This window comes from Hemicordylus capensis, chromosome 6, assembly GCF_027244095.1.
Source record: "Hemicordylus capensis ecotype Gifberg chromosome 6, rHemCap1.1.pri, whole genome shotgun sequence".
Lineage (NCBI taxonomy): Eukaryota > Metazoa > Chordata > Lepidosauria > Squamata > Cordylidae > Hemicordylus > Hemicordylus capensis.
Window position 1 is genome coordinate 19847852 of NC_069662.1, and position 27420 is coordinate 19875271.

Sequence of the window (27420 nt, forward strand, 5' to 3'; positions counted from 1 at the left end):
ACTAACCAGAATAGATAACCAGGATCAGATCAGATCCAACTGCTTATCTTAACTCAGCCCCTCAAATGCAAAGATAGACCAATTTCTCCCCAAAATTTCCAGAATGCATGCCTTATATATATTCCAGCAGGTTGATCACAAGTGGTAGCTGTAGCTGTGCTATCCTTCACAAGAAGTCCACAGTTTTGGCCTTTCGCCTTCAATAACAACCTCCTGTGAAAATATTTTCATAAGACTTTATTTGAAAGGTAGATTGCAGTAAAAATCCATGCATTTTGTTGCTATTATGACAGACTCTTATTTCGGTTTGCTTGTTTGTTCTGTGTTTTTTTCCTATGAATTTCTCTTCTTTATTCACCAGTATGTAGCACAATCACTGGATTTCGCCAATATATTTTTTCTTGTATTTTTAATTGTCTTTTTAAAAAACACTAAACCCACTTTATACAGAATACTTGGAACAGATGATACTTTTCCATTTAATTGTATTCTCTCATTCTCTCTTTCTGCACATTTTAAAATGTCCATTTTTTTCTTTCCAAAGATGTTTTAATTTTTTATTTTAGTTTGATCCTTTCATTGGCACAAAAGCTAAGGAAAAAAACCTATTTCTCCCTACATAATTCTACTCCCCCAATTATACACTTTCATTGAAACAAATGAGAAAAAAAATACTACTTCTTAAAAAGCTAGAGGAAACAGTAAAGAGACAATCACAGTTTCTAACTGTTTTTCAGACATGGCTTTTCCATAAGAGTAGTTACCGACAGCGGAGAATGTGTCTCCAATACATCTCTTGGTATGCACTATTTCTATTATCCAAACACTGAATTGTCTTAAAAGCTTTAGATATTCTCCATGACCACATGGCTAAATAAAATCATACTGTACTCAGGAGGTCTGGAATTTTGCACAAATCAGCCTCAAATTCTGCAATCAGAGAATTCCAAAACAAAATTATGTGATCCAATTTATGTCAGTCAGTTTAACAATGTGACACTAGGCATGTTTATTTGGAATTATGTCCCAAAGCATCCAATGGAGCTTATTTCCTAGTAAGTGTGCTTAACATTGTAGTCCAAGTTAGTTTGGTTATACGCATCTTTTGAGCTTGTGTTTATTTTTGCAGGACGTGAAACATTCTTTTTCATTTCATTCATGAAAGAAGGAGAATTGGCATGTTAGTGGCTCAGTCTTTTAATTTTTATATTAAATTTTGAATTACCTCCCCCACCCCCCAGTTTATATTGTGAGCCTTTCAGGAACCATGATCCATCTTGTTAATGTCTAGTTATTGTAAGTCTTCCTGAGTCCATGTTGTGGGATGGCTATGAAAATAAAAACATAGGAATGATCTGGCACACCACTGCCAGTGCCCATAGGACAGATTTTATTCATCCTGTACTAATGCAACTTCTATCCCTGCTCTGAATGAGGGGCTGCTGTTATTTTGTTTGTTGTAAACCACCTTGAGTGCAAACTTTGTGTAAAGGCAGTATAGAAATAAGTCAACCGATTGATTGATATGACCATGTACAGCAGTAAAGAAACCAGTGCAGGAGAGATTATGTTTCTAATGGGTGGGGATAGGGCATACATTCTGCATGGGACCACATGAGATCCTGCTGCATTTGGATAACAAAAGAAATCCACACGGATTGGCAGTGAGGACCTGCAGATCCATTTATGCGTGCGCAAGGTAAGAAAAGCAGAACGGAGAGGGGGAGAGTTTATCAGGACCAGAAATATCCTGTTTCATAAAAATAATTGCTCCCAACCAGGAATGAGTTCCACTGGGACAACAGTAATTGGCCACAAGATTTGATTGCCAACAGAAGCTAAATTAACCAAATCCTAAGAAAACATCACAATCATTTTGTTAGTCTCCTCAATAATCTGTATACGAGTGTGAGCGTGTGTGTGTGTGTGTGTGTATATTTATATATTTATATATTTATAATACATGTAAAAAGTCTCCCTAAGAAGCTGATTCAGGGGAAGGTAAGGATGTAATCCATCTGTCAAATTAAGTCAATAATGTTTTAATATTGTTTCAAAATGGGCATGTATGAGCAGCAAGGACTCCTCCTCCCCAGAGGCAGCTTCATCTCAGGAAGAGCTATGGCTCAGTGTTGGAGATGGGCCAAAAACCAAAAAGAGGTCAGTCAGTCAAAGGATGTACTTAGCAGAAAATGCGGGAAAGCGTAGTGGATTAGAAATACCTCTGACCACCACCAGGGGGCAGTCGGTCATTTTAGATTTCCCCCCCCCTCCCCCCTATAATTTTTCTGGCACTGGTTTTGGCACAAACTTTTGTCAGCCCTTAATTAAGCTGCAGTGGAAGAGAAGAGAGGGTTTCCTTATACCCGCCAAGGAATAAAACACCCTCTTGATCCACATTGCAGCCCCAAATTTGGCATAGTATCCTGTGGAAGCCATCTAGGAGGAGGCTTATGAACTGAGGAACCTGGGCTTTTCATCAATATGCTTCTCTTTCAGCCAGCAAATCCTAATTTCAGTCTCACAGGATCCAGGAATTCTGGCTATCCATTAGCCAAGTAGGCAAAACTACCCTCCTCCCCCAAGCAACATGGAGATACAAACAGCATCCCTCCTTCCGATAGCCCAGTATCCTTTCTGGTTATCCTGGAGGTGCCTGCTTGAAAGGACAGGGAAGATTTGTTTCTCTGAAACCGGGTAGTATGAAGAATTGATCCCTGCCACTTCAATCATGAAAGCCCCTTGGTGAACATAGTTCTCCTCCAATTCTCTCTCACAAGGTGTGAGATGTAACTTCAGGACCCACTGGTGGTGGGTAAAAAAAGTGATGCGAGTTCATAAATGAATGGAAGGAATGCAGGAAAGAGGGAGGGAGGGAGAGAGGGAGGGAGGAAGGAAGGGAGGGAGGGAGGGAGGGAGGAAGGAAGGAGAAAGACCAAAAGAAGAGAGAAAGAGAGAGAGAAAGAATGCATGCATGGGTGAACTGTTCGCTCGCTTCACAATATTAGGACTCTCCTGCCATAATTTGAGCTGCACCTTCTTTTTTCACCTTTCATTCCTTATGCCCTCTCCTCTCTTAACCCCGTCCCTACACTGGTGTTGTTTTCCTGTTGAGAGTGTTGGTGTTGGAGGAAGCATCTTTCCCCAGGGTGCCAGTTGCCCCTGCTACACCAGGCCCAGTCACTGTGACAGTGACGCCAGGGTCCTTGGGGAAGGTGTTGTGCAACTGCAAAAACCCACTGCCAGTACCCGTTGCACCCGATGTTGCTGCGCCTGTCGATGCTGTTTCACTGGCGCCACCGTAGAGTGAACTGACGTTGGCTTTGGAAGGGTCCCTTGAGAGTGTGTACATGGAGATGTCAGTGGACGGGAAGCCCTTAAGACCAACTGGTGAGGTTTCTCGAGACTGTGATGGTTCAGTGGAACGGGAGCTAGAGCGTGATCGGCGGCGGTATCGGAACCGGTAGCTGGGCAGGCGCAAGATGGCAGAAGATGAGGAAGAAGGGTTTTTCAGCAGCTCTGTGCGGCTCTTGCAGTGGGCTTCACGGTTCTTCTCGATATATATGTTGACAGCTAAGACCCCAATCATTTCGGCAAGAATGAAGGAAAGGCCACCAAAGTAGAAGGACCAGCCGTAGGAGTAGTGACTTTTCTTCTCATCGTCACGTTTTGTGCCAGGATCTCCCGTGTTGGCTGAGATGTAGACAATGACACCGATGATGTTGCTGAGACCTGAGGTGGGAAAATAAAGGACAGATGAGACAGATTGTAGGATGGACAGATCAAAATAGAGCTGGCAGAAATGATCACACAGGAAGGTATGTTCAAGAATGATGGAAGGGAGAGGAAAAGGAGATAATGGATGTGCCTTAAGATGAGTCCTGCTGGATCAGAGCAAAGGTCCATCTAGTCTAGCATCCTGTTTCCAACAGTCAGGGATGGCTCAAGGCATTGCGGCACCTGAGGCAAGGCACTGAATGCTGCCTTGCCTCACACCTCTGGTGTGGGCCAGTCTCTTTTGAAAAGTTGGTCCTTGCAAGCTTTGAAAGTGGTACGAGGGACAGGGAGGAGGGAAAGTTGCAAGTAGCCCCTTCTCCTCTCCTCTCCTCTCCTCTCCTCTCCTCTCCTCTCCTTGTGCTTCTTGCAAGGTTTGCAAAGAATTGTGAGGAGTACAAAAATCAGATTGGTCCCAAAGAACTGCTCTAACGGAAATGGCAGGGGGCAACTTGCCATCCTTCTGCCTGGGGCAACCACCTTACATTGCCTCAGGAAAAGGCCGCCACTGCCCACAAAGGCCAACTGGGTGCCTTTGAGAAGCTCAGAAGCAGGACAGATAGGCAAGGCAAACAGCCCCCTCCTGTTGTTTTTCAAAGCAATTGGCATTCAGAGGCATACAATCTCTGAACCTGGAGGTAACATATAGCCATCATGAGTAGCAGCCACTGAGAGACTTATCCCACATGGATTTGCCTAATCCACTTTTAAAGCCATCTAGACTCATGGCAGTTAGGAGCTGCCAGGGCTAGAACCAAGAGCCTCCAGCACAGCTGCCCCATGTGATAAGCCATCAGGGCTTTAGGCTGGAGAATCTTCCTGGATCAGGGAATCTCAAATTTGGGTCCCCAGATATTGAGGCACTTCACATGATTAGTGTGAAGCGCCTTGAGTTGGTTTGCTGGGAGAGCGGGCGTAGCTCTTCGCTTAAGACCTCACTGGTTGGTCTTAAGGGCTTCCTGACCCCTGACATCTCCATGTAAACATTCTCAAGGCTCCCTTAGCCCACTTTCTGGTGATCGTCAGAATAGCTTCATTGTTGGACTGCAACTTCCATCACCCCCAGCCACAATGGCCCTTGACCTTTGGCCATCGTCTGAAGATGATGGGAGCAGTAGTAGCAACAATATCTGGGGACCCAAGTATGAGAAGTCCTGTCCTGAAGAGTAACGGGTTCCCTAGTGTTGGAGTGATTCTGTCCACCTAGCTGGCCACTGGCTCTTCTCAACAGGAGGGGCTGTACAGCCTTTCTGTTCAAACTGGGATAGTCTGGGCAATGAGTCTTTCATGACTTGATCAGTCCTGACTTTTGACTGGTTCTGGCCTTCTAGCTTGGCCCCTTGGCTCTGACTCTTGGCACTCATTTGGCAGCTGCTTACGACTCAGCTGTGATAGTCCAGGGCTGAAGTAGCCCTTAGCAAAGTGCCCTCTGAGGGCCCCCTCCTTCATGAGTGGTAACCCCTCCCTTGCTCCCCAAGGTATGTTATAGTGAGCTTATCTTGGTCGCCTCTGGATGGAGGCTTCCATTTGCAGGTGGGGAGGAGAGGAAGAGGCAGCAAGGGGCGTTACTTCAGGAAGTGACAGCAGAATGATTTTCTTGTCTGATTCCCTTCTCTCCAAGGCCATGGGTCACTTCAGAGATCAGCAGTGGTCCCTCTGAGGGCCAAGGATCCTTGCCAACTGCCCAAGGGTGCTGACCTTTGTTGCTAGCCTTGGATGGATGGATGGCACATATATAGAAGAAAATATAGAGGAAGGCAGGTGATGGCATAACACACATGAACCTATGCAACTTTGAACCATGGTATATATGAACCTCACTGCTTTATATTCAGACCTTTGGTCCATCTGTCCTAGTCCTATCTACTCGGACTTGCAACAGCTCCCCAGGGACTTTAGAAGAGGCCTTTCCCAGCCCAGTACCTGAGATCATTTAATTGAAGATGCGAGGGGGCTGGGCTCTCCTGCATGCAGAATATCTATCTATCTATAAGAACATAAAAACATAAGAACAGCCTTGCTGGATCAGGCCCAAGGCCCATCTAGTCCAGCATCCTGTTTCACACAGTGGCCCACCAGATGCCTCTAGAAGCCTACAGGCAAAAGGTATGTGCATGCCCTCTCTCCTGCTGTTGCTCCCATGCAACTGGTACTCAGAGGCATCCTGCCTTTGAGGCTGGAGGTGGCCTATAGCCCTACAACTAGTAGCCGTTGATAGACCTCTCCTCCATGAAGTTATCCTTTGCTGACCTTTGTTGCTGGCCTTGGATGGATGGCACATATACAGAAGAAAATATAGTATGAGTCTCTCTCTCTCTCTGTCTCTCTCTCTGTCTCTCTCTCTCTCTCATATTTGTAAAAGTAAAGTTGTACCCTCAAGTCAGTGTTGGCTCCTGGCGACCACAGAGCCCTGTGGTTTTCTTTGACAGAATACCGGAAGGGTTTATCATTGCTTCCTCCCATGCAGTGTGAGATGATGCCTTTCAGCACCTTCCTATATCGCTGCTGCCCAATATAGGTGTTTCCCATATTCTGGGAAATATATGGGAAATATTCCCATATTCTGGGGATATGTTTCCCATATTCTAGGAAACATACCAGCAGGGATTCGAACCAGCAACCTCTTGCTCACTAGGCAAGTCATTACCCCGCTGCGCCATATTTGTACACCACCCCAAACTTCTGTCTTTGGGAGCTTTATGGTAACATCAAACAAATTAAAACAGAAATTAAAACCTTAAAATAATTTAAAACCACAAGTCTAGTTAAAAACTTGGGTGAATAAATGTGTCTTTAGAGACATTTTAAAACTTGTCAGAGATGGGGAGGCTCTTATTTCAGCAGGGAGTGCATTCTGGTGTCTCTGGGTGGCAACAGAGAAGGCCCATCCCTGTGTAGCCACCAGACAAGCTGGTGGCAACTGCAGACAAACCTCTCTGGATTATCTCAATGGGTGATGGGGCTCAAAGTGAAGAAGACGTCTCTTAAATACACTGGGCCTAAGCTGTTTAGGGCTTTATAGGTTATAACCTACACCTTGTATTTTGCCCAGAAACCTATTGGTAGCCAGTGTAGTTCTTTTAATATATGAGTAAATTGTCTCTTAGAGATGACCCAGAGACCAGCCTGGCTGCCACATTCTGTACCAACTGCGATTTCTGGACTATATGCAAAAGCAGCCCCACATAGAGCACATTGCAGTAGTCAAGTCTGGAGGTTACTAGCATATGTACTACTGTTCTGAGGTTGTTTATCTCAAGAAGGATGCAGCTGGCATATCAGCCAAAACTGATAAAAATATGTGCTCTACCACTGAGCTAGGGCTTGTCTGTAGGAGTGAGGGTTGAATGCAGGGGTGTTGCCATCACTGGACAAGGGGGTACAAATATCCCTGGGCCACCGGGGTAGAGGAGGCCACCGTAGCACCTCTTCGCCAGGGCACTCCCTTGCCCCCTCCTGCACCAAGCCGGCAAACTAAGTGCTTACCAGCTGGGAGCACAAGGTGTGTCACTCTCTTGCCTAGCTCGTGTGTGTTTCAGTCACTGGCTTGCTGGGGGCATCTTTCCTTTCCTTGCTCCCAGTAAGGCGGAGGAAGAAACCCCCCAGCCAGTCAGCGCTTGAATGAAGCACTGACTGGGGAGGATTGGGAGCAGGGCCAAGTGGCTCCTTTTCTTGGTAGTGGCCACGCCTCTTGCACCAATGTCAGATGCAGGGGGCGTGGCCCATATGGGAAAAAGGGCCACTCAGTCCCTCTTCCAATCCTCCCTGGTCCCTCTGCCATGAGGCAGACAAAGGAGCCCCAAGCCAGTGCTTGAATGAAGCGCTAATTGGGGAGGAGCAGGAGAGGGAGTGAGTGTCCATCTCCCAATAGTGGCCACACCTCCTGCACCTGACATTGGTGCAGGGTATGTGGTTATGCTGCATGTGCACTAGTGTGCATGCCCATTTGGAGTGGGGTAGGGGTTGCTGGCAGGAGCTTGTCCCTGGCTCCTGGCAAGCTGGCCTACTCCACTGGTTGAATGTATAAAAATAGGAAAGGGATAGAGAAGAAAATATAGTACAGGGAAGTGAAGACAGATGGATGTAGGGAGGGGGGAATGGATGGACAAAGGAACAGTGTAGAAGACAAAGGTTGGTGGAAAGCAATATCTCCAGTCCTATTCAGACATTATGTTGAACACTCATATGAGTGTACAGTGTACACATTTACAGTGATTCACATGTTATGTTGAACACAGGTATAGCAGTACACTTCCTATCTGTACCCAGGCTCACTTTTAAAATAAATACAGTTATAGTCATTCTCACAAAAATATGTATGAATGTACAGACAACTGTACACACATACAACATAACGTCTGGATAGGGCTTGAGTCTCTGAACTGGCCAACAAATGCACCACATTGATAAACACGAGGGATGTGCCGAAATGCAATTTGGGTGTCTGAATCGCGGGCATATCCATTTAAAAATTAGGGCTTACACAGCCCCTTTAAAGCGGAGGAGAGCAGGTACATACACAAAATCCTGTGCTCCCCCCAGCTATGCCTGCACACTGGTGGGGTGTCTCCCAACTGTCCCTGTGCGACACAGGCACGCAGGGGCAACTGGGAGATGCCTTGCCGGTGCACGAGCATAGCTGGGGGGAGTGCCAGGTTGATGGCAATGGCAGCGATCGGAGCAGGAGCAGGTATGTACCTGCTGTCCTCTGCGTTAAAGGGGTTGTATAAGCCCTTGTTTTTAAAGGGATGTGCCTGTGATTCGGACGCCTGAATCGGGTTTTGGCACATCCCTACCACACTATACTGCTACAGAAGGATCCTCTAAGCTTTATGGTGCCACTCACCTGCAGCAACAAATAGGATGCCAGCACCTAGGATGATGTTTCGCTTGGACTTGTAGACACGACTAGCAGCCACGCAGAATCCTCCCAGCAGTAGTAGGATAGCGCTTAGAATGGGGAAGATGCTTGAGGCTCGCACCACACCTGCGAGAAGGGAGGTGGTGGGAGATTAGAATGCAGGGAATCCCAACTGCAAAAAGTGGATTTTTTTTTATTTTTACCCTGGATATAAATCAGGCTACACTCTGACGCACAATGAAAACCCCGAATCGTGTGTGAAGCGCTCCCTGACAGTTTGCAGGGACTTTGGGTAAATATGGCCGATATATATTTCTGGCCTGAGAGTTGAGCTGCATAATCAGCAGAATCATGTGGCACAGCTCTTGCTGAATTTCCCGTTTCAGGTGGTAGGGAGTGGCTGCATGTTTGAATGGGATCCACCATAAACTCTCTGCCCATAGAACATTAGCATATCAGAGAAGAGGTTTCTGGTAAAGTCTTCTCCCTAACATTTCAAATATATATATATATATATATATATATATATATATATATATATATATATATATGAATGAGAGAGAGAGAGGCATTCTAGCATACAGTCTGCATCTGCACCCTGAAATGGCATCATTCTGCAAGAGTTATACCATGTGGCTGCTGATGGCATGTTTGAACTAAATAGCTACCATCATACCTGTTTTAATATGAATGAAGTATCTGAACCCGAGGTGGTTCAAGATACAAATATAAAGATATCTATGTGCCTGACACAGGGCCCCTTGCGTATGCCCTCCGCCCCCTGTTTCTCCCCCTTTTAAAAGCAGGAGAGCATCTTGCCACCTTCCTGCCTCCAATCTGCAGCTGGAGGCAACCTCCTTACCTCACCTCATGCAAGGGCCATCCCTGCCTGAGCTAAACTGTAAGCTATTTTTATTTGCATGCCAGGTTCTATTGGTTGTAATAAGATAGGGCATGGTAGGGGTTTTAAACCTTGGTTGCTTTCACACTTGGGTCTTTCAGCATTGCTGAGGCATTGCTCTTTTACAAGCAGCTGGAATGGAAATTAAAATGGCAGTTTCACCTAGCAGTTAATTCCCATAACAACCCCACAAAGCCTGTCCTCAAGAGCAAAATCCTAATTTATGTTTACTCAGAAATACATCTGAGTTCAGCAAAGTTCCCACTTCTCCTGTCTACCAGCCCATTAATTAGATGTTTCCTCCACGAAACTGGGGGCAGCTTTGTCTCCTTTAACTGACTGCAGTTTTCTCTTAAAATGTAAAAAAGCTGCCATCTCTGTGGATGTTAGCAGTACCAGAGCTAGCAGGGTTTCAAGCATTGCTCCTCTTCCCAGTGACTGCCTGCCTATTGGCTGCCATTTTCCTTCCTAGAATGCACTTGTGGATGAATTTTTCCCTGTTGCCTTTTGGGAAAGAAAAAGATGTCTGGCAGCCTCTGGGATACGGTGACCAACAGTCCCTTACTAGCAAGGATGTCCCTTATTTCAGTCCAAAATTGTCTGTCCCTTACAGGAGACCATTTGGCCCTGATCTATAGCTCAGATCAGACCAGTTATTTTCACTAATAATGAAATAATCAGTGAGCTCCAACTCCTTTCCCTTCTTGCTCCCTACCAGAGTACTCTGTGATTCTGGGGGGCTGCAGGCTTAGGTTTGCCAACAGTATCCCCAATATGGGGCATTATCAAAAACATTAACATTAACAGCCATAAACGTCTGTCTAACTTAGCATTATCCAGGTATCAGGATTATGAAAATCATGCTAGAGATAGTACTCGTGTGTGGCATCTATTTTTACTGGCTGACTACGCTTCTCCTTCTAGAAAACAAAATTACATCACACCCAGATTGGCTAGCAATAAGCAGTGGAGATGCAACTGAAGTTGTAACTTACACCGTAGTTTAAGCTGAAAGTGGTAAAAACACAGAGAGCACTCTGGCTCCCAATGACTCCTGCAAGGGAGTCCCTGCCTTATTCAGGCAGTGGGATGTTGGCAACCCTACCTGGGAGGAGGAGCAGCCCATGAAGTGCTAGTGGGGCAAAAGAGACCCTTTGAAAGTTGTGCTTCTCTTATATTCGGCAGGAGAAGAGCAACTCTCCCTGTTCAGCTCTGCATAGCAACCCTGCAGTGGCTGCTGCTAGTGTCTCCTTTGTGTTTCTTTCTGGATTGAGAACCCTTTTGGGATAGGGAACCATTTTTCATATGTAAATAGCTTTGAGAACCGTTTGTTGTTGAGAAGCGGCTTATAGATCTAGCTGTATAAAGCAATAGGGACAGTTGGAGTGGATGAGACAGATTTCCAGAAGAGAAAGGTAGATTTACATATGCACAAGTGACTCTGTTCTAATTCAGCCAGATCAAAATGGATTTTTACAGGAGCAGCCAAGAGAACTCTCTTGCCCCCAGGGCGAATGTCAATTCCAAAGTTTGAGCTTCAGTGTCTCAGCTGTACAGGCATTTGAAAGGATAAAGGCAAAGATGATGCTATTTCAGATTTTTTTTAAAAAATTTTAAAGTTATTTTAAGGGGAACCCTCCCCTTTGAGAGATTTCAGGAACATTTTGTCTGCATTCTTCTTCTTCTTTTTTTTTGGTGGGCGGGGGGAAGGGGGAATCAGCCTTAGGCACAGGGTGGAGGGAACTGACTTAGGAAAAGGCAAGGACTTCAGGGGTGGGAAGGACAGCCATAAGAGCAGCTGCCAAAAACGTTTCCATTCATAAATGCTTGGTCAACTTTAATTAAAAAGAAGAGCAGAAGTTAAAAAACAACCTTTAATATAAAGTTAGCTTTCAGATGAGACTTGCTTTCCCCCTGCAAGACGAAAGGCCTATCTGCACTACAAATGTTCCTTGGTTTCATATCACTTTGAATGTCACATCTCCCCACACCAAACCACACCCCAAGGGATCCTGGGAACTGTAGTTTCGCTGCTAAGACTGCTAAGAATGCTCAGTTGATATCCTTAATGCGACTCACAAATCTATAGTTCCCAAGATTCCTTAGGGTGAACAAATGACACTTAATGAAGTATTTGAGGTGAGGTGGGTTTAGACAACCAAATGAACCATGGTTTATTCAGTCATGAAAATGACCCCAGCCTGCGTGCTCCCTCCCCACCCCCTTATCTCCTCTGCTTGCATCCACTGACACAGCTCTGCAACTCATCCAGACCTGAAGCTGTATGTTAACTGTGGTAGTTTATGAACCATTACTTCCAGCTCTGGTTTCAAATGCTAGTTTTAATCATGGTTTTAAACCATCATTAGAAGACGGCTCTGAGTTCAGACAAGCCGCAGAACTGTGTCTTAAACAAGCCATGATCCTGAAGTCCCAGTTGAGCAATGGATCCGAGGCGATAACGGGAGTGGGGAGAAGGGAGCTCTTGGACATATTCACAACCAGGTAAACCATGATTTATCATTTGATCGTCTATAGTCTTTTGCGGTGTAGCATAGGGGCTTAGAAACAGCTATGAATCAGGTATTCCCAGAATGAATCTCACCTCTGCTGTAGTCTCACTAAATGGCCTTAGGCCAAGATTGAACAACTTGGGCCCTCTAGCTGTTTTTAGACTACAGTTCCCATCTTCCCTGACTATTGGCCACTGTAGCTGGGGATTGTGGGAATTATAGTCAGCAGACAGCTGGAGGGTTGAAGTTGTGCAGCCTTGCTTTAGGCCAACCATTCTGTCTCAGTTTCATTAAGACCAGCTGCAGATTTCAGGGGGTCCATGGCAAAATAGCTTCCATGGGTCTCCTTCCACCTGTGGGCCCTGAGTAGGGCTGCCAACTCTGACTGAAGCTATATCTGAAGATACTTTTTATCCCCAATATTTTTCACAGTATCAAGCCAGTAACATCTCCAGGGCATTTTTCACATGGGGTTTTTAGCTTCCATCTCCTCTGGAATGGAGATGTGCGTTCACATATTGGCCAGATTTGCCACGAAGTCTCTTTGAGCTATTAGGCAGCACTTTACACATGATACAGGTTTTTCATTGTCCGTTAAGAATGTAGCCCTAATATATCCAGGGTAAAAAAATCAACTTTTTGTGTCGGTTTTGGGGGGCAACTTTGAATTAAATTTTACCACAGTAAACCTGTGGTAAAGCCTGCTGTATGAAAACCCTCCTGGATTGCTTTCAATAGTCTCCTAGAGATTGATGCTGTTTCCTGCAGACTCTAGACCAGTGATTCTCAAATTTGGGTCCTCAGGTGTTATTGGACTTCAACTCCCATAATCCCCAGCCTCAGTGGCCTTTGCTTGAGGATTATGGGAGTTGAAGTCCAATAACACCTGAGGACCCAAGTTTGAGAATCACTGCTCTAGACCAACCTTGGAGGATTGGCAACCTACAATCCTGGAGGACTGGCAACTCTTCAAAAGGGTTGCTGCACCATCACCACACAAAGGATACGGGCAGAGAGATGATCTCAGGGTTCAGCAGTGGGTCATTGGCAGCTGCTCAGTGATTCTCCTGATGCTGGCCCTAAGCTTCAGCACCCCATTTCTAGGTGAGGATAATTATACTGGCTGAGATACAGAGCAAAGTAGCACTAGTGCAGGGTTTCTTAACCTTGGGCCCCCAGATGTTGATGGACTGCAACTCCCATCATCCCCAGCCATGTCCATTGTGGCTGAGGATGATGGGAGCTGTAGTCCATCAACATCTGAGGGCCCAAGGTTAAGAAACCCTGCACTAGTGCACAAGAGAGCAGCCTAACAGAACTTCCTGAATGAACTGCACCAGTGCAATAAGGGAGTGGCAATTTTTGACACCCTCCCCTTCCCCAGGAAGCCCTTTGTGCCACTTGAAAATATGTATCTGAGGGCTGTGTAACCCCCAGGGACATACTTTTGGGTGGCACCTAAGGCTTCCTGGGGAAGGCAGGGCATCAACAATGGCAGATTCCCTATTGCAGTTAGTTGGGAAGTTCTGTTAGACTATTCTCTCACTGCACCGGTATATCCTTGCTCTGTATGTCAGCCACTGACCTCGCTAATGGTCAAACCAGACGTTTGCCCAGTTGTGTTTTTAAGAGGTAGCTGCAAGTGTCTCTTCTTTCACAAAGCAGTTCTTGGGGCGTGATCCTGATCAGGGTGATGGCAAGAGAGGAAGGTTAACTCTTTCACCTCACACCATTTCCCACCCAAAACCACCCCTCCCCTAATTTGGCTGTTTGACCCCAAAGTAGCCATTAGCAGCAAACAGCACTGGGTCTGTACTAATCAGCAGCCTGGCAGCTGTGCTCTGAATTAACTGGCACGATCACTTGAGTTTCTAGGCAGTCTTCAAAGGCAGCCCCAGGCATGGCACATTGCAGTAAGAGAGTCTGGAAGTGACCTGTGTCTGGTAGCTGTGGCCAAGCTACCTGTGTCCAGAAGAAGACACAGCTGGTCGCCACTCTTGGCTGGCAAAAGGTGCTACATGCGACTGAGGCCACAGAACAGACTGAACAGCACCTCTGAGGTCACCTGAACCACCCACCAACATACTTCCATCTCATCTGAACTGAGCTACAGTCCAATCTGCCCTGATCCCACTGTGGAACTATAAGATGTAAGTAATCCCCAGCTGCAAATGAACTCCCTCTGCAATACAATAGACTCCAGGGAGCCAGCACTGGGGAAACGATGACATTAAGAGAGCTGGTCTTGTGGGAGCAAGCATGACTTGTCCCCTTAGCTAAGCAGGGTCTGCCCTGGTTGCATATGAAAGGGAGACTTGATGTGTGAGCACTGTAAGATATTCCCCTCAGGGGATGGAGCTACTTTGGGAAGAGCAGAAGTTCCCAAGTTCCCTCCCTGGCTTCTCCAAGATAGGGCTGAGAGAGACTCCTGCCTGCAACCTTGGAGAAGCCGCTGCTAATCTGTGTAGACAGTACTGAGCTAGATAGACCAATGATCTGACTCAGTATATGGCAGCTTCTTATGTTCCTATGTACTTTACCAATATAATCGTGCCTCCCTTCTCCTGCAGGAAACTTCCAGATCTGGGAGCCTTTGCTACACAGGAACTGCTGTCCACCCCCAACAAAAAACCTGGGAGCAGGTTCTCTGCCACAGCCCCAGCAACCTCTGACACTGAGATTCACTGGTATTCACTCTGTTTCCCCGGTTACAGAGAGCAGCCAAGACACGCTGCCGCTGAGAACGAGGAATGGGAATGAATAAGCCTTATTTATACGTACGTAGGAGGTATTCCGCGCTGTCGTGATCATAGTCTGTGTCCTCTGGAAAATGGTTGATTTTCACGCACACCCCTCGCTTCAGCCCTGAAACGGAGAGACAGAAATGACTGGTGTTCCGAGTAGCTCTGTGAGCACAGCTCTAGGCTGGAGCAGGGTTTTCGTTCAGCATCCCCAGGTAGCACAATATTTCCTGTCAGGGGCGGCCCTTCCATGAGGCAAAGTAAGGCGGTCACTTCAGGCAGCAAATTACTGGGGTGCCAGCCAACAAAGGGGAAGAGGGGAAGGAGGGTGCACAGAAGTGTGGGTGGCATTTGGCATCTTATCTCAAGTGCACAGGGATCTTCTTGAACCGTCACTGTTCCCTGCTGAATCCCCCAGGAAAACCTTAGGTCAGTCGGCCAAGCTGACAGGGCCCTCTGGCTCCACTACTAATTGACTCCACCCAGGACTCATTTGTTTATTTTATTATTTATCTATTTAGTACATTTGTATACTGCCCCAAACTCATATCTCTGGGCAGTTTACAACAAACATCTAAAACAGAAATTAAAACATTAAAACCAGTTTAAAACCACAATTCTAGTTAAAAGCTTGGGTGAGTAAATGTGTCTTGAGAGTTGTTTTAAAGATGTCAGAGATGGGGAAGCCCTTACTTCGGCAGGAAGCACATTCCAGGAGTAATATAGTCTCTATGAGATGACCCAGAGACCAATCTGGCTGATGTACTTTGCACCAATTGCAGTTTTCAGACTATGTACAAAGGCAGCCCCACATAGAATGCACTGCAGTAGTCAAGTCTTGAGCTTACTGTTTTGCACTACTTTTTTGAGGCTGTTTATCTCAAGAAACAGATGCAGGTGACATATCAGCTGAAGGTGATAGAAAGCACTTCTGGCCACTGCTTCAATCTGAGACACCAGAGAGAAATTTTGATCCAGAAGTACTCACAGATTGTGTATCTGTTTCTTCAGCTGGGGGTGGGGGGAGAGTATAACTCTGTCTAGAACCAGCAAATCAAAATTGTCTCCTGGTTCTGACCCTTCACAATGAGCAAAGCACATAGTGCCCGTCTTGCCATCCCGTCCCCTTTCCTTACTGAGGGTTCTGTCTCAGTTTGTTATCCCTCAGCCAGCCCATTACCACCTCCAGGCAGGTATTTAGGGAACTTATGCCTTTTCCTGATGAAGCTGACATGGAGAAATAGATTTGGGTGTTATCAGCATACTGATAACACTCTGTACCAAATCTCTTGATGATCTCTCCCAGCAGTTTCATGTAGATATTTAAAAAGCATTGGAGACAGTATGGAGCCTCATTGTAACTGAAGCACTGAGAACCCTCTTCAGGATTTAAGTGGTAGCGGCAGATACCAACATTGTCCACCATGATAGGTTCTCAGTGAAACAAGTCTTTGGCCTCATTCACATGTAATGTGAAAACACAGTTTGCCAAACCCGCAGTTAATTTTTGTAACTGTGAATCACATCACAGACATTCATCCAACCACCGCCCTGTAACCTCTGATTTCAGGGAACGGGAGCCCCTTCCCGTTCCTTGTCCGCCAAAGCCTCATCCCAGCAAGCTCTGGAGTGGAAATTTCACCAGACTGTGGGCAAGGTATTAGCATGTCAGCAGGGCAGCAGCCATTGGCCACGATCTTCAAGGGGGTGTGCCAAGCATGATGATTGTGCCTTTGCAGAAGGAATGGACTGCCCGCCTTTGGCAGGGAAAGGGCATTAAAATCCCTTTCAATGCCCTGCAAGCCCTTCTCCTGACAGCAATTGTACCACTGCCCTCATTAGAGCCCCACACCGAAACAGTCTCACACAAACACAATTGCTGACAATGAGGGTATGCAGATGGGCGTATTTTTCTGTTACTCTGGGAAGGGACCATGCCCAGTTCCTAGGAGAGAAAATGTATATGAGGGACGGCAAAGTATCCTGGGGTCTGGTCTACTGTGACCAAAGATACTCATGTGATGGCAGACCTGGGCAAAGCAGTCCAGGGACACCAAACCAAACTCCTGTCCCTGTCTTGACTTGCCAACCAGGGATTAGCCCTCTCAAGAGAGGTCCAGACCACTGGGGAGGACCCGAGGCTCCAAGAACTTCGGTCCTCTGTCAGACTGCGCTCTCATGCGGTAGACCAGCTAAATAAAGGGACCCCCACTTGTGTCAGGCGCCTGTGTTCTCTGGTTATAATAATATAACTTTTAAATAGCAACACCTTTCTCTACAGGCAACCCTTTCATGTGCCAAAAGGTGAATTTGCCGCTACATGTGTCCAGGTGGTCCTAGTTGAGCAGACTAAGGAAACATCTGGACAGGTAATAGATCCTCACTCTCTTTCAAATTTCCTGGGTTTGGATCCACATTGTGGTGTATGCAGATCAGCCTCTGTGGGGAATTGCAGGAGAGGGGAGCACCGATTAACAGCAACCCCAGGAGCATGGGGTCACTGTTCCGTGCAATAATAAAGGTGAATATGTTCCAGTGGGTGGCTGGACTGGCTGAGGTCCTACTTGGACTGCGTCTTCATGGCAATCGCCATGACAGGGAGAGGTGTTGCTGGGGTACCCATCACCGTTGCTTGCTTGTGCCAAGCAACTAGGTTGGGCAGCATCTTCTGTTTGGCCTGCATGCAAGTCTCCATGGCCTAAGTGGTTCGTGGGAGAAGGGCTGTCATCACACATTATTAGTGATTGTGCTCAACCACCCCCGTCCCCTCGGACGCAGGGGTGGAGCCACCATTGGGCGAATGAGTTCAAAGAACCCATGCCGTGCCCAATCAGGGATCGCAAACGCAGCCCCAGACACACCTCCCGCATCTGACGTCAGACGAAGGGTGTTATTTCGGTCTCAAACGGGGCCGCGCGGCCCTGTTTGGAGCAGAAATCGGCCTGTGCTGCATTGGCAGCATGGCCAGAGTGACTCTCCCTGCTTTAAAAGCAGGGAGAGCCACTACTGGTCCCGCTGTCAACGCAGCGGGGCGATCAATCTCCCTCCCAAACGGGGCCGCATGGATCATCCCGTGCTGCATTGGCAGCGTGGCCAGAACAGGGAGGGTCATTCTGGCCCACGCTGCTAAAGGCAGCATGGGCCAATCTCCTTTCCAAACGGGGTTGCGTGGCCCCATTGGGAAGGGAGACCACGCCCCCGCATCTGACATCAGACGTAAGGGCATAGCTAGCTAGACATGTCTGACGTCAGACATGGGGGGCAGGGCCAGGAGGCTGCCGCGGCGACCTCACATGGGCCGCCACCAGTCTGGCTCCACTCCTGCCCGGACAGTTCTTCTCATGAGTTGTGAATCGGTATCTGCATGGCCTTCTACTCTCATGAGAGAGCGGTCCGCTCGGGAGCCGCATCCATAATCACAGAGGAGGAATCTCCGCTTTCACTCGAGCCAATGCTGCTCCTGCTGGATGGTTCTTCTCATAAGTAAGCCTAGGGACGGCATGTGTTAACCCAACTTTATTTTACAAAAAATAGAGCTAAGCCACTCAAGAATTCCTGGATGGGGCTGCCTTTTAAACCCCACCACAAGTATTGCTGTCCTGCCATATGTTTATCTTTCCAGCATTGTAACCGAGTTGCCCGGTTTATGGTGCCACTGCAACTGCATGTGCTTGTGAACATACTTCTTTATCGATTCATTTTCAGAGAGCAAATGACATACTGCCTCTCTTGCCATCCTGTCCCCTTTCCTTCCTGATTACCAGGAGTGGGGAACAAGGGACAAGGTGAAAAAAAGGACAACCACCATGTGACTTTCACATTTGACAGGCTTAGAAGCTTGGGATGGGACGTGGCAGTGTCCTGGTTGCAAGACAACAGCCAGAGTACCTCGGAGACAGGGGGTGGGGCAAGTGCTTGGAGAGGCAGCCATCAAGAAGTGTGGCAGGCATGGAGTGGGTGTGTTCCTGGGCGGGTCTGGGCTGCCCTCTCTATGATTACAGTTCCAGAAACAGCAAGAAAACCCCAGTTATGGTGGCGTCTGCATTCAGACAATGCTGTCACCCCAAAACCTCAGGTTGGAGCAACCAAACCCGTTACAAACCAAAGGTTCAAACTGAGTTTGGCGAGGGAAACCACAAGTTGCTTTTGCCATGAAACTGCAGTTTCACACATTCAGGCGTACAGGAATTCCAACCTCTGCCACATTTAACTGCAGTTTTGCGTTATGTGCGAATGGGGTCATTGTAAGCCTTTTACAATGCCCATGCAGTGGAAGCTCCAGTTGAAAGCTCTTTGGCCAAAACAGTGTCTAAACTTTAAATGCTCTAAGGAATTTAAACCTCATCTACTGTAAGTGAGGTTCCTCTCCTTGCTCTTATCATGTGGTGTTGGCCACTAGTTGAGACAACTTTAAAAGGGGTTTAGACAAATTCATGGAGAAGAGGCCTTTCACTGTTTATTACTCAGTATAGCTATATGGAAGAGTCATGATGAGAGGCAGTAGACCGGCTCAAGCAATATCCCTCTTTCCTGAACCAGCCTATGTATTTAAGATCTGCCAGGAGCACACCTATCCTAGCCTCTTTCCTGGGTGTCCCAACATCCTCTGATGTGGGGGAATGTATGGTTCGTCTGAACTGCCGCATTACATGCAGTCCAAATACTAGTTTAAACTAGCAGGGAGAAAGACACTGGGACAGATGCACCCTCGGTGCATCCCTCTTCTTAAATAACATGGGCTAGGGTTTTGGGGATAAAAGTATCATCTCAACCAGCCCATGTGCCTCTGAGTATCAGATTCTGGGAAGCAGCAGTCGGGGAGGGCTATTGCCTTCATGCCCTTCTTGCGGGTTTCCCAAGGGCATCTGATTGGCCACTGTGGAAAGCAAGCTGTGAAATCAGAAACACACAATAAGGCTATTCACATGAGCATCCTGGGCTAGGCTGCTCATGTGCAGTATCAGGAGCGAGGTCGCTCCTGGTGCAGCCCTACTTCCAAACCCTGCTTTTCACTCCAGCCTTTAGCTGAGATTAAGGGCGTGAGTGCACCCTTATACTTGGTGCTGGGATCCGTGTGAACGCTTGGGTTCTTGCAGACCAAGCAGACAGAGAGACAGGTGCCTAGAGCGGCCATCTCCCAAGGGAATCCCCTGCTCATCGCATAATGCAATATGGGATTCCTGGAGGAATGTCCTGGCCTCCAGATATCCGTGATGCCAAGAACAGCACAGATCATGTGGAAGTGCAGTCCATGCTCCCACCAGCATTCAACAATTGTCTGGGGGAAGGTAAGTTTTGAGCAGCCTCCCCCTGCTCCACAACCTGCCTGCCCCACCTCCAGTTGTGTGAATACCCTTAATGTGTATTTTCTTTACACAACAAATAGTTAAACTATGGAATTTGCTGCTGCCATATGTGACTTGGGACCAGGTAGAATGCCTTGTCCCATTTGTCCCAACTCAGACCTGTTCTGAGTTCCCCTGCCAAATGAGATGAGGCAGGTGGCTACTAGGGACAGGGTCTTTATGGTGGTGGCACCGTGTCTATGGAATAGCCTCCCCAGAAAGGCTTGCCTGGCATCATCACTTTGTTCTTTAAGGTGCCAGGTGGAGACTTTTCTTTTCACTCCAGTTTTTTCAAACTGGTTTTTTTTTAAAGTTTTAAAATGTTTTGAACTGTGTTCTGTATTTTCTATTGTAATTTGTTTGTTTTGTGTTATTTGTTGTAAATGGATTTTATTTTTTATTTTTTATTGTGTCGTTGTGAGCCTCCCAGAGAACAATTTGTTATGGGGCAGCTAACAAATCAAGTTGTTTAATTACTGACTTACTATTATTAGATGTCCACGAATCTAGACGGTCTTAAAAATGGATTAGACACATTCATAGAGGGTAGGACTATCAACTGCTACTAGCCTTGGTAGCTATATACTTCCATCAGGATCAGAGATGGCATGCCCCTGAACACGAGGTGCTAGGGAGCACCGAGGGGGATTTCCCTCTTTTCTCTGCTTGTGGGCTTCCCAGGTGCACCTGGTCGGCCACTGTGTGAGGCAGGATGCCAGACTGGATGGGTCTTGTCCTGATCCAGCAGGGCTTTTCTTAGGTTCTTATCTTTAGTCTGATCCTGCAGGGCTCTTATGTTCTTCACCACTGCCTCTCTGGTTCTTCTCTTACACTGATCAGCTTGCCTAATCTCCGCTCCCACTTGCTGTGGCCGGCAGGATTAGATCCCTTCCACACTATGGTCCTTTAGCACTGCTCTTCTGCAATATGCTGGAAGAACGTCTGTCACTGTGGCTTCACACAGCACTTACTGTAGTGTTCTGTTCCCCATAACAATCCCACAATGGCCACCCCATATCAAAGGGCAAAAGTGGGCAGTGCGTCACGATTCCAGCCATAGCAAGCCCAATTTAAAAAAAAGAGCATGAAAATTTTTTCACTGTGTTAATTTTTTTAAAAAATGTTTTAATTGGTTGACTGGCACTTCAGTGCAGAATGAAAATGGAAAACGTAAGAAAAAGGCAGATGACAACTCTGGAAAAGTAATGGGGGTTGGGGGGACCTTGTTGCAGTGCCTGTAATGGTGGAGGTGCAAACAGCCCATGCAGGTTAAAATCTGCTCACCCGTCCTGAACTACTGATCTGCGAAATGTCCCTAAACTTCCTTTCCATCATGTCTTCCTAAGATTATTTTGTGGCAGAGGGTTGTTCAGATTCCTGGACAACCCTGTCAGAAGGAGGTCTGTCCCAGAACTGGATCTTTAATGAATGAATTTCTTTGGATTGGGTTCCTTACCTTCTAAGCAACATATCCTCCAGAGGCCTGAATGGGTCAGCCCTCCAGGATCCTTCTTGTCCTTCTGGGGCGTTTCCTCAGTAGAAATATTGGTAGTATTGCAGATGAAGGCACGGGCATACAGCCAGTAATCTGTGCCAATGGCAATGATCATGAGGCCAAATGCGGCAAAGGCCCCCACGGTGGTGAGTAGGATCTGGACACCTTTTTCACACCAGACCATCCTTTCCTCATTCCAGCGCTTAAGGGACTCCAGCTTGGCGGCGGGAAACAAATCCAGCGGTGAGAGATGCAAGCAGTGGTGGTGGCAGTGGCTGTGGGGGAACCCAGAGGCCTTGAATTTTATGGCTGGCTTCCTCTTCCTTTGGGCACAATTCAGGACAGAAGAGCTTTTGAGAAATGATACCAGGAGCACTTCCTTTTCTAATTCAATCGGAGATGGAGCCTGGGGAGGGGGACAGTCTAGGAAGAATGTCTTAACAGTTCTTGCAAAGTTCTTAGGGATCTTAAAAAGAACTTGGTAGAGGTTCTGGATTGTTGCTGGAATATTAAACACTTATGGATCCTCTCTTCAGATATTTAGCAGGAAAAAATCTAGATGGATTTCAAGTTAGGCTTCCAGAGGAAACAGAAGTATCTCCCTGGGAATTTCTGGAGTTTGGCTGAAATTTTTAAGAAAGCATATGGATGGTTTCTGAAGATAATGTTGGATAGGTATTAGAAAGGTCTTGTGGAGGATGCAACTGGAAGATGCAGGTACGGATAGCTAGCAGACTGTGGAATCTCAGGAAGGGTCAGGGAGAATTTCTGGAGAGGTTCTAGATAATGAATGTGCAGATCCTGAATTGGTATTGGGAAATCCCTGGAAGTCTACTTCAGGATATATACTGGATGTCTACTGGAAGGCTACTATGAAAAATCTAGATAGTTACTGAAGATTTTTCTGGAAGCCCACAAGAGGCTTTCTGGAGAGCTACTGAAATATGTCTAGAGCTATCAAAAACTTCCAGGGGGTCTCTAGATTGCTTTTTTGAAGCTTCTGGATGACTACTGAGGAAACTTCAAAGGTCCAAGGGAGAGATTAAAAGAGAACATTCAAAGCTGTTTTCTTGATAAACAGTTATTTTCTAAAAGGCTTGCCCCCCCCACCCTTCGTAATCTTCTGCTTCAGAAAGCTTTCCAGTTTTTTCACTTTGATTTCACTTGGTCTATGTCCTTTTTCTTGCTTGCCTGTTCTGGTTTTCCTTCCTTGGAGTTTCTCTGAGTTTAGGAGGCCTTGAGTTTCAGCTGCTGCTTTTCAGTTTTAGGCACACACTGGTTCACAGGGATCACTTCGTCTACACAATTCAACTTGACATGGAGTCAACTCACGGTGTGGTTATAATTTCTGATCAAAAGAAGAGGAAGAGAGAGAGAGAGAAAGAAAGAAAGAGAGAGAGAGAAATAACTGAGTATGAAAAATGCATACCTAGTAGGGAGAGAGTCTTCGTTTATCCCACTCCCAGATGCCCTGAGTTGATTGCAATCGTGTTGATTCCTAGATGAAGTTTGGAATAGTCTGCCTGAAAATCCTGGGGGTGGCCCTACAGTGCTGTTCTGATCTGTAATAAATGTGGAAATCTGATGCTTAGTGTTCTGTGTGTGTGTAAGTGTGTGTTCAAGTATTCCTCAAAGCTGAATTTCAAAAGCAAAATGTAAATGTTTTGAGAGTCCAACAGTTCTGATCTGAATTTGTAGATTAGGGCAAATGTCATTCCTAGTTCCATGCTCTCTTTCAAAAACAAACACCATCATACAAACCCACAACGTTAAGGCTTGCTGCCTTCTGTTCATGGGCATCTGCAGGACTTTTTCAGGGTGTGTGTGTGTGTGTGTGTAGGGGGGAGCTGCAATCCTATACCCACTGACCTGAGAATAAGCCCATTGAATTAAATGGGAATTTCTCAGTCTGGTGGGTGGGAGGCAAGTACTTCCCCCACACACCCACTCCTCTGTTGGGATCTTCTGTGCCTCTATATTTCTTGCAAGGCTTAAAACCGAGACTCAGTATTAATGTAGGGTTACTGTCATCCTGAGCTCATCCTCAGACCTATTGAGCAGGAGTTTTCATGTGTTTTTTTCTAGCATCTCCTGATAAAGGTGATCTCACACTCTCTATCTGCATATTGTCTAGACGTTAGATTTGTTCTTAAAAGCCATGGATGAGGAAGCAAGCCTTCTGGACTGTACCACTTCAGAATGCAGGTGGGGGCTCACATGAGTGAATCCTCCCCATTCAAAAACATTTCCCATCCATAGAAAACTTGATATCAGAGAGAAAGTGTACGACTGATACAAGTGTTCAACTGGTCCAGAATGCAGCAGCCAGACTGGTCTATGGGACAATCTGAAGAGACCATATAACATCGATTTGAAAAGAACTGCACTGGCTGCCAATATGTTTCCAAGCGAAATACAATGTGCTGGTTATTTATTTATTTATTTATCTATCATATTTCTATACCACCTGATATGTGTGTACACAATGTAAAACACAACAAATATAAAACACAGAAAAAAACTATTAAAACAATTTCACAGAATAAAAGGTTTGTTGTAAACGCCCAGAAACTTGCGTTTTGGGCGGCATACCATTATTGTTGTTGATATTGTTATAAATAATAATAATTCGATTTCTATACCGCCCTTCCAAAAATGGTTTAGGGTGGTTTACACAGAGAAATAATAAATAAGATGGATCTCTATCTCCAAAGGGCTCACAATCTAAAAAGAAACACAAGATAGATACCAGCAAGAGTCACTGGAGGCACTGTGCTGGGGGTGGAGAGTGCCAGTTACTCTCCCTCTGCTAAATAAAGAGAATCACCACATTAAAAGGTGCCTCTTTGCCAAGTTAGCAGAGGTTAATATGTTAAATAAATAAATAAATAAATTAAATAAAACAATTTCATGAGATAAAAACAATTAAACAGTTTAAAATTAATTTCAGTTAAAAGCCTGAGAAATCAGGTGTGTCTTGAGGTCTTCCTTAAAGCAGAGAGAGATAGAGATGTTCTTATTTTGACAGGGAGCATATTCCAAAGCCCCGGGGCAGCCACAGAGAAGGCCCAGTCCTGAGTTGCTGCCAAACGAGCCGGTGGCAACCGTAACCGGACCCCTCCAGATGATCTTAGTAGGTGACAGGGTTCATGACAAAGAAGGAGCTTTCTTAAGAACCCTGGATCCAAGCCATTGAAGGCTTTATAGGTAATAACTAGCACTTTGTATTTCATTCGGAAGCATATCCACAGTCTGTGCAGTTCTTTTAGCATCAATGTTATACAGTCCTTCAGGTTGTCCCAGAGACCAGTCTGGTTGCCGCATTCTGTACCAATTGTCGTGTCTGGACTATGTACAAAGGCAGCCCCACGTAGAGGGCATTATAGTAGTCAAGCCTGGAGGTTACCAGCATATGCACCACTGTTTTAAGGTCAATTGCCTCCAGAAATGGGTGTAGCTGATGTATCGGCTGAAGCTGATAAAAAGCGCTCCTGGCTACTGCCTGAGTCTGAGAAACCAAAGAGAGTCTGGGATCCAGGAGCACTCCCAAGCTATGTACCTACTCTTTCAGGGGGGAGTGTCGCCCTAGCCAGAACAGGCAAATCTAAACCATCTCTCGGGTCCCGACCCCCACCCCCCCACACACACAGTCAGTACCTCCATCTTATATGAATTCAACTTCAGTTTGTTATTGTAAATTTATCTGATATTACCTATAAAGCCCTTAATGGCTTGGGTCCAGGATACTTAAGAGAACACCTCCTTTGTCATGAACACTGTTTCCTATTAAGATCACCTGGGGAGGTCCAATTACAGTTGCCCCCAGCTCATCTGGGTGCTTTCCATATTAGACGCTGCAATGTACTTGCAGCATGTCTGCTATGTACCCGTCCATATTGCCCGACCCATGTCTCCACACCGGTGTTGCTGCATTGTCAGAAGAGTGCCATTCACATTTCCCATGCCTGGATTTGAATTATAATGATGCGATTTTGCCCTGCAATGTTGTAATTTCATTGTAGGAAAGTAGCTGTATTTTTCCGTAATAGAGAGACTTGATACGGACTTTATGTGCTGCAGTATAAATATGGCAGTATGAGCAGTTTGCTCCCTATTTCTGTTAAAAATGACTTTTTCTGATTCTTCCTGCCTCTTCAAATGTTTAGCTCTCATTATTGTGGGGTGGCGGGAGTCGGCGGGCACTGTATACAGCGGGGAGGGCAATTGTCTCCATTCCCTTCCACACCCGATGGAGGCAGGGGAGGCGGTGGGTGCTGCTTACGGTGGCAAGGGGGAATAATCTCCTTGCTGCCTCTTTCTTCTTCACCCCCCCCAACCCATTCCTGCCTCTTCAAATGTTTAGCTCTCATTATTGGGGAGCACTGCATATGACAGCGAGGACGATAGTCTCCCTTCCCTCCCACCACCGCTGGAGGCAGGGGAGGAGGCGGGCACTGCTTACGGTGGCGAAGGGGAACAGTCTCCATTCTACCTCCCCATTTTTTGCTCTTGCTCTCCTTCTCCTAAGCTTCTCTGACCCCTTCTTTAATTTTTTAAAAAATGCTTATACACAGGTTTTTGCACAAAGGTGCAAGCCCATTCACCGATGCTTTTGGCTGCTGATCCCGAAAGCATCTGCTGTTATTTAGCAGAGGAATGGGATTTGTAGAAAGGGGACTGTATCCCTCTTTTAGAACTTCTAAAAGAGCAGAATTTCCAAATGGAAGCTCTCCCCTACTTAAATCTTTTCCATTGGTCTGCCCCTTAATAACAGTGCAGTTTCTCCTCTGTGCTCTGCTCCCCCCGCCCCCATCGCGTCTTCAAATTGCTCACCCTCACTGGAGGAGCACTCGCCTCCCCTTTGCCTCCTCCCTCCTTCTCCACCATTGGATTTTTAAAAAAGAAATATATCTTTGCTTGTCTTGCACTAGCCTGCAATGACAAAAGGCATTGTTTTGGAGGCACTTCGCCCTGCTAGTGGATTTGCACAAATGCACCAAGATTTTTTTTTTTAAGGTTCTGTTGCGTCAGTGATCCCCCTCTCCCTCCTCAACCCCATTGGCCCGAAATTGAGGAGGAGGAGGGGTCAGTGGATGCATTCCAGAGGTGGAATATGGAAGCTCCCTGCCTGGGAAAACCACTGCAGTGACGGGCAATATGGACAGGCAAAACCTTGTCACGTTGCATATAATACTGCCTGAGAATCGCTGCGCTCATGGTTTCAAACCGCTGCCTCATTCCGTAACACTTGCAACATTGTAAGCATTGCAGATCTTGTAGTCTGGAAAACGCCCTGGTGGCAACTCGGGCCAGGCCTTCTCCGTGGTTGCTCCAGGGCTCTGGAATACACCATGTCAAAATAAGAGCTTCTCCATCTCTGATTGCTTCTAAAAAGACCCTTAAGTTGCACCTGTTTTCTCAGGCTTTCAATTAAAATTAATTTTAAACTGTTTAATTGTTTTATTCTGTGAAATTGATTTAATTGTTTTTATCCTGTTTTATATTTGTTATATTTTGGATTGTGTATACCACCTAGAGATGCATGTATCAGGTGGTGAATAGATAGATAGATAGATAGATAGACAGACAGAGATAGATAGATAGATTTTTTGTAGTGGGAGAACCCCACTACAATAATAAATAATAAATCTTATTTATTTATTATTTCTCTGTGTAAACCGTCCTGAGCAATTTTTGGAAGCGCAGTATAGAAATCGAATAAATAAATAAATAAGTTGCCATAGCAAGCTCTATCAATCTGAAGTTATGAGAACAGGGTTTTCTGACACA

At 46.1% G+C, this 27420-nt stretch overlaps 1 protein-coding gene across 1 annotated transcript; it reads right to left on the reverse strand.

Annotated features, from left to right (window-relative positions):
* Nucleotides 1-222: 222 nt before the first annotated feature.
* On the reverse strand, nucleotides 223-22139 carry CACNG8 (calcium voltage-gated channel auxiliary subunit gamma 8). The gene is made up of 4 exons (XM_053265485.1): nucleotides 21592-22139; nucleotides 14831-14914; nucleotides 8621-8761; nucleotides 223-3732 (listed from the first exon to the last, which is right to left on the reverse strand). The coding sequence occupies exons 1-4, from the start codon at nucleotides 21812-21814 to the stop codon at nucleotides 3089-3091; spliced, it is 1092 nt and encodes a 363-aa protein (XP_053121460.1). The 5' UTR covers nucleotides 21815-22139; the 3' UTR covers nucleotides 223-3088.
* Nucleotides 22140-27420: the final 5281 nt, after the last annotated feature.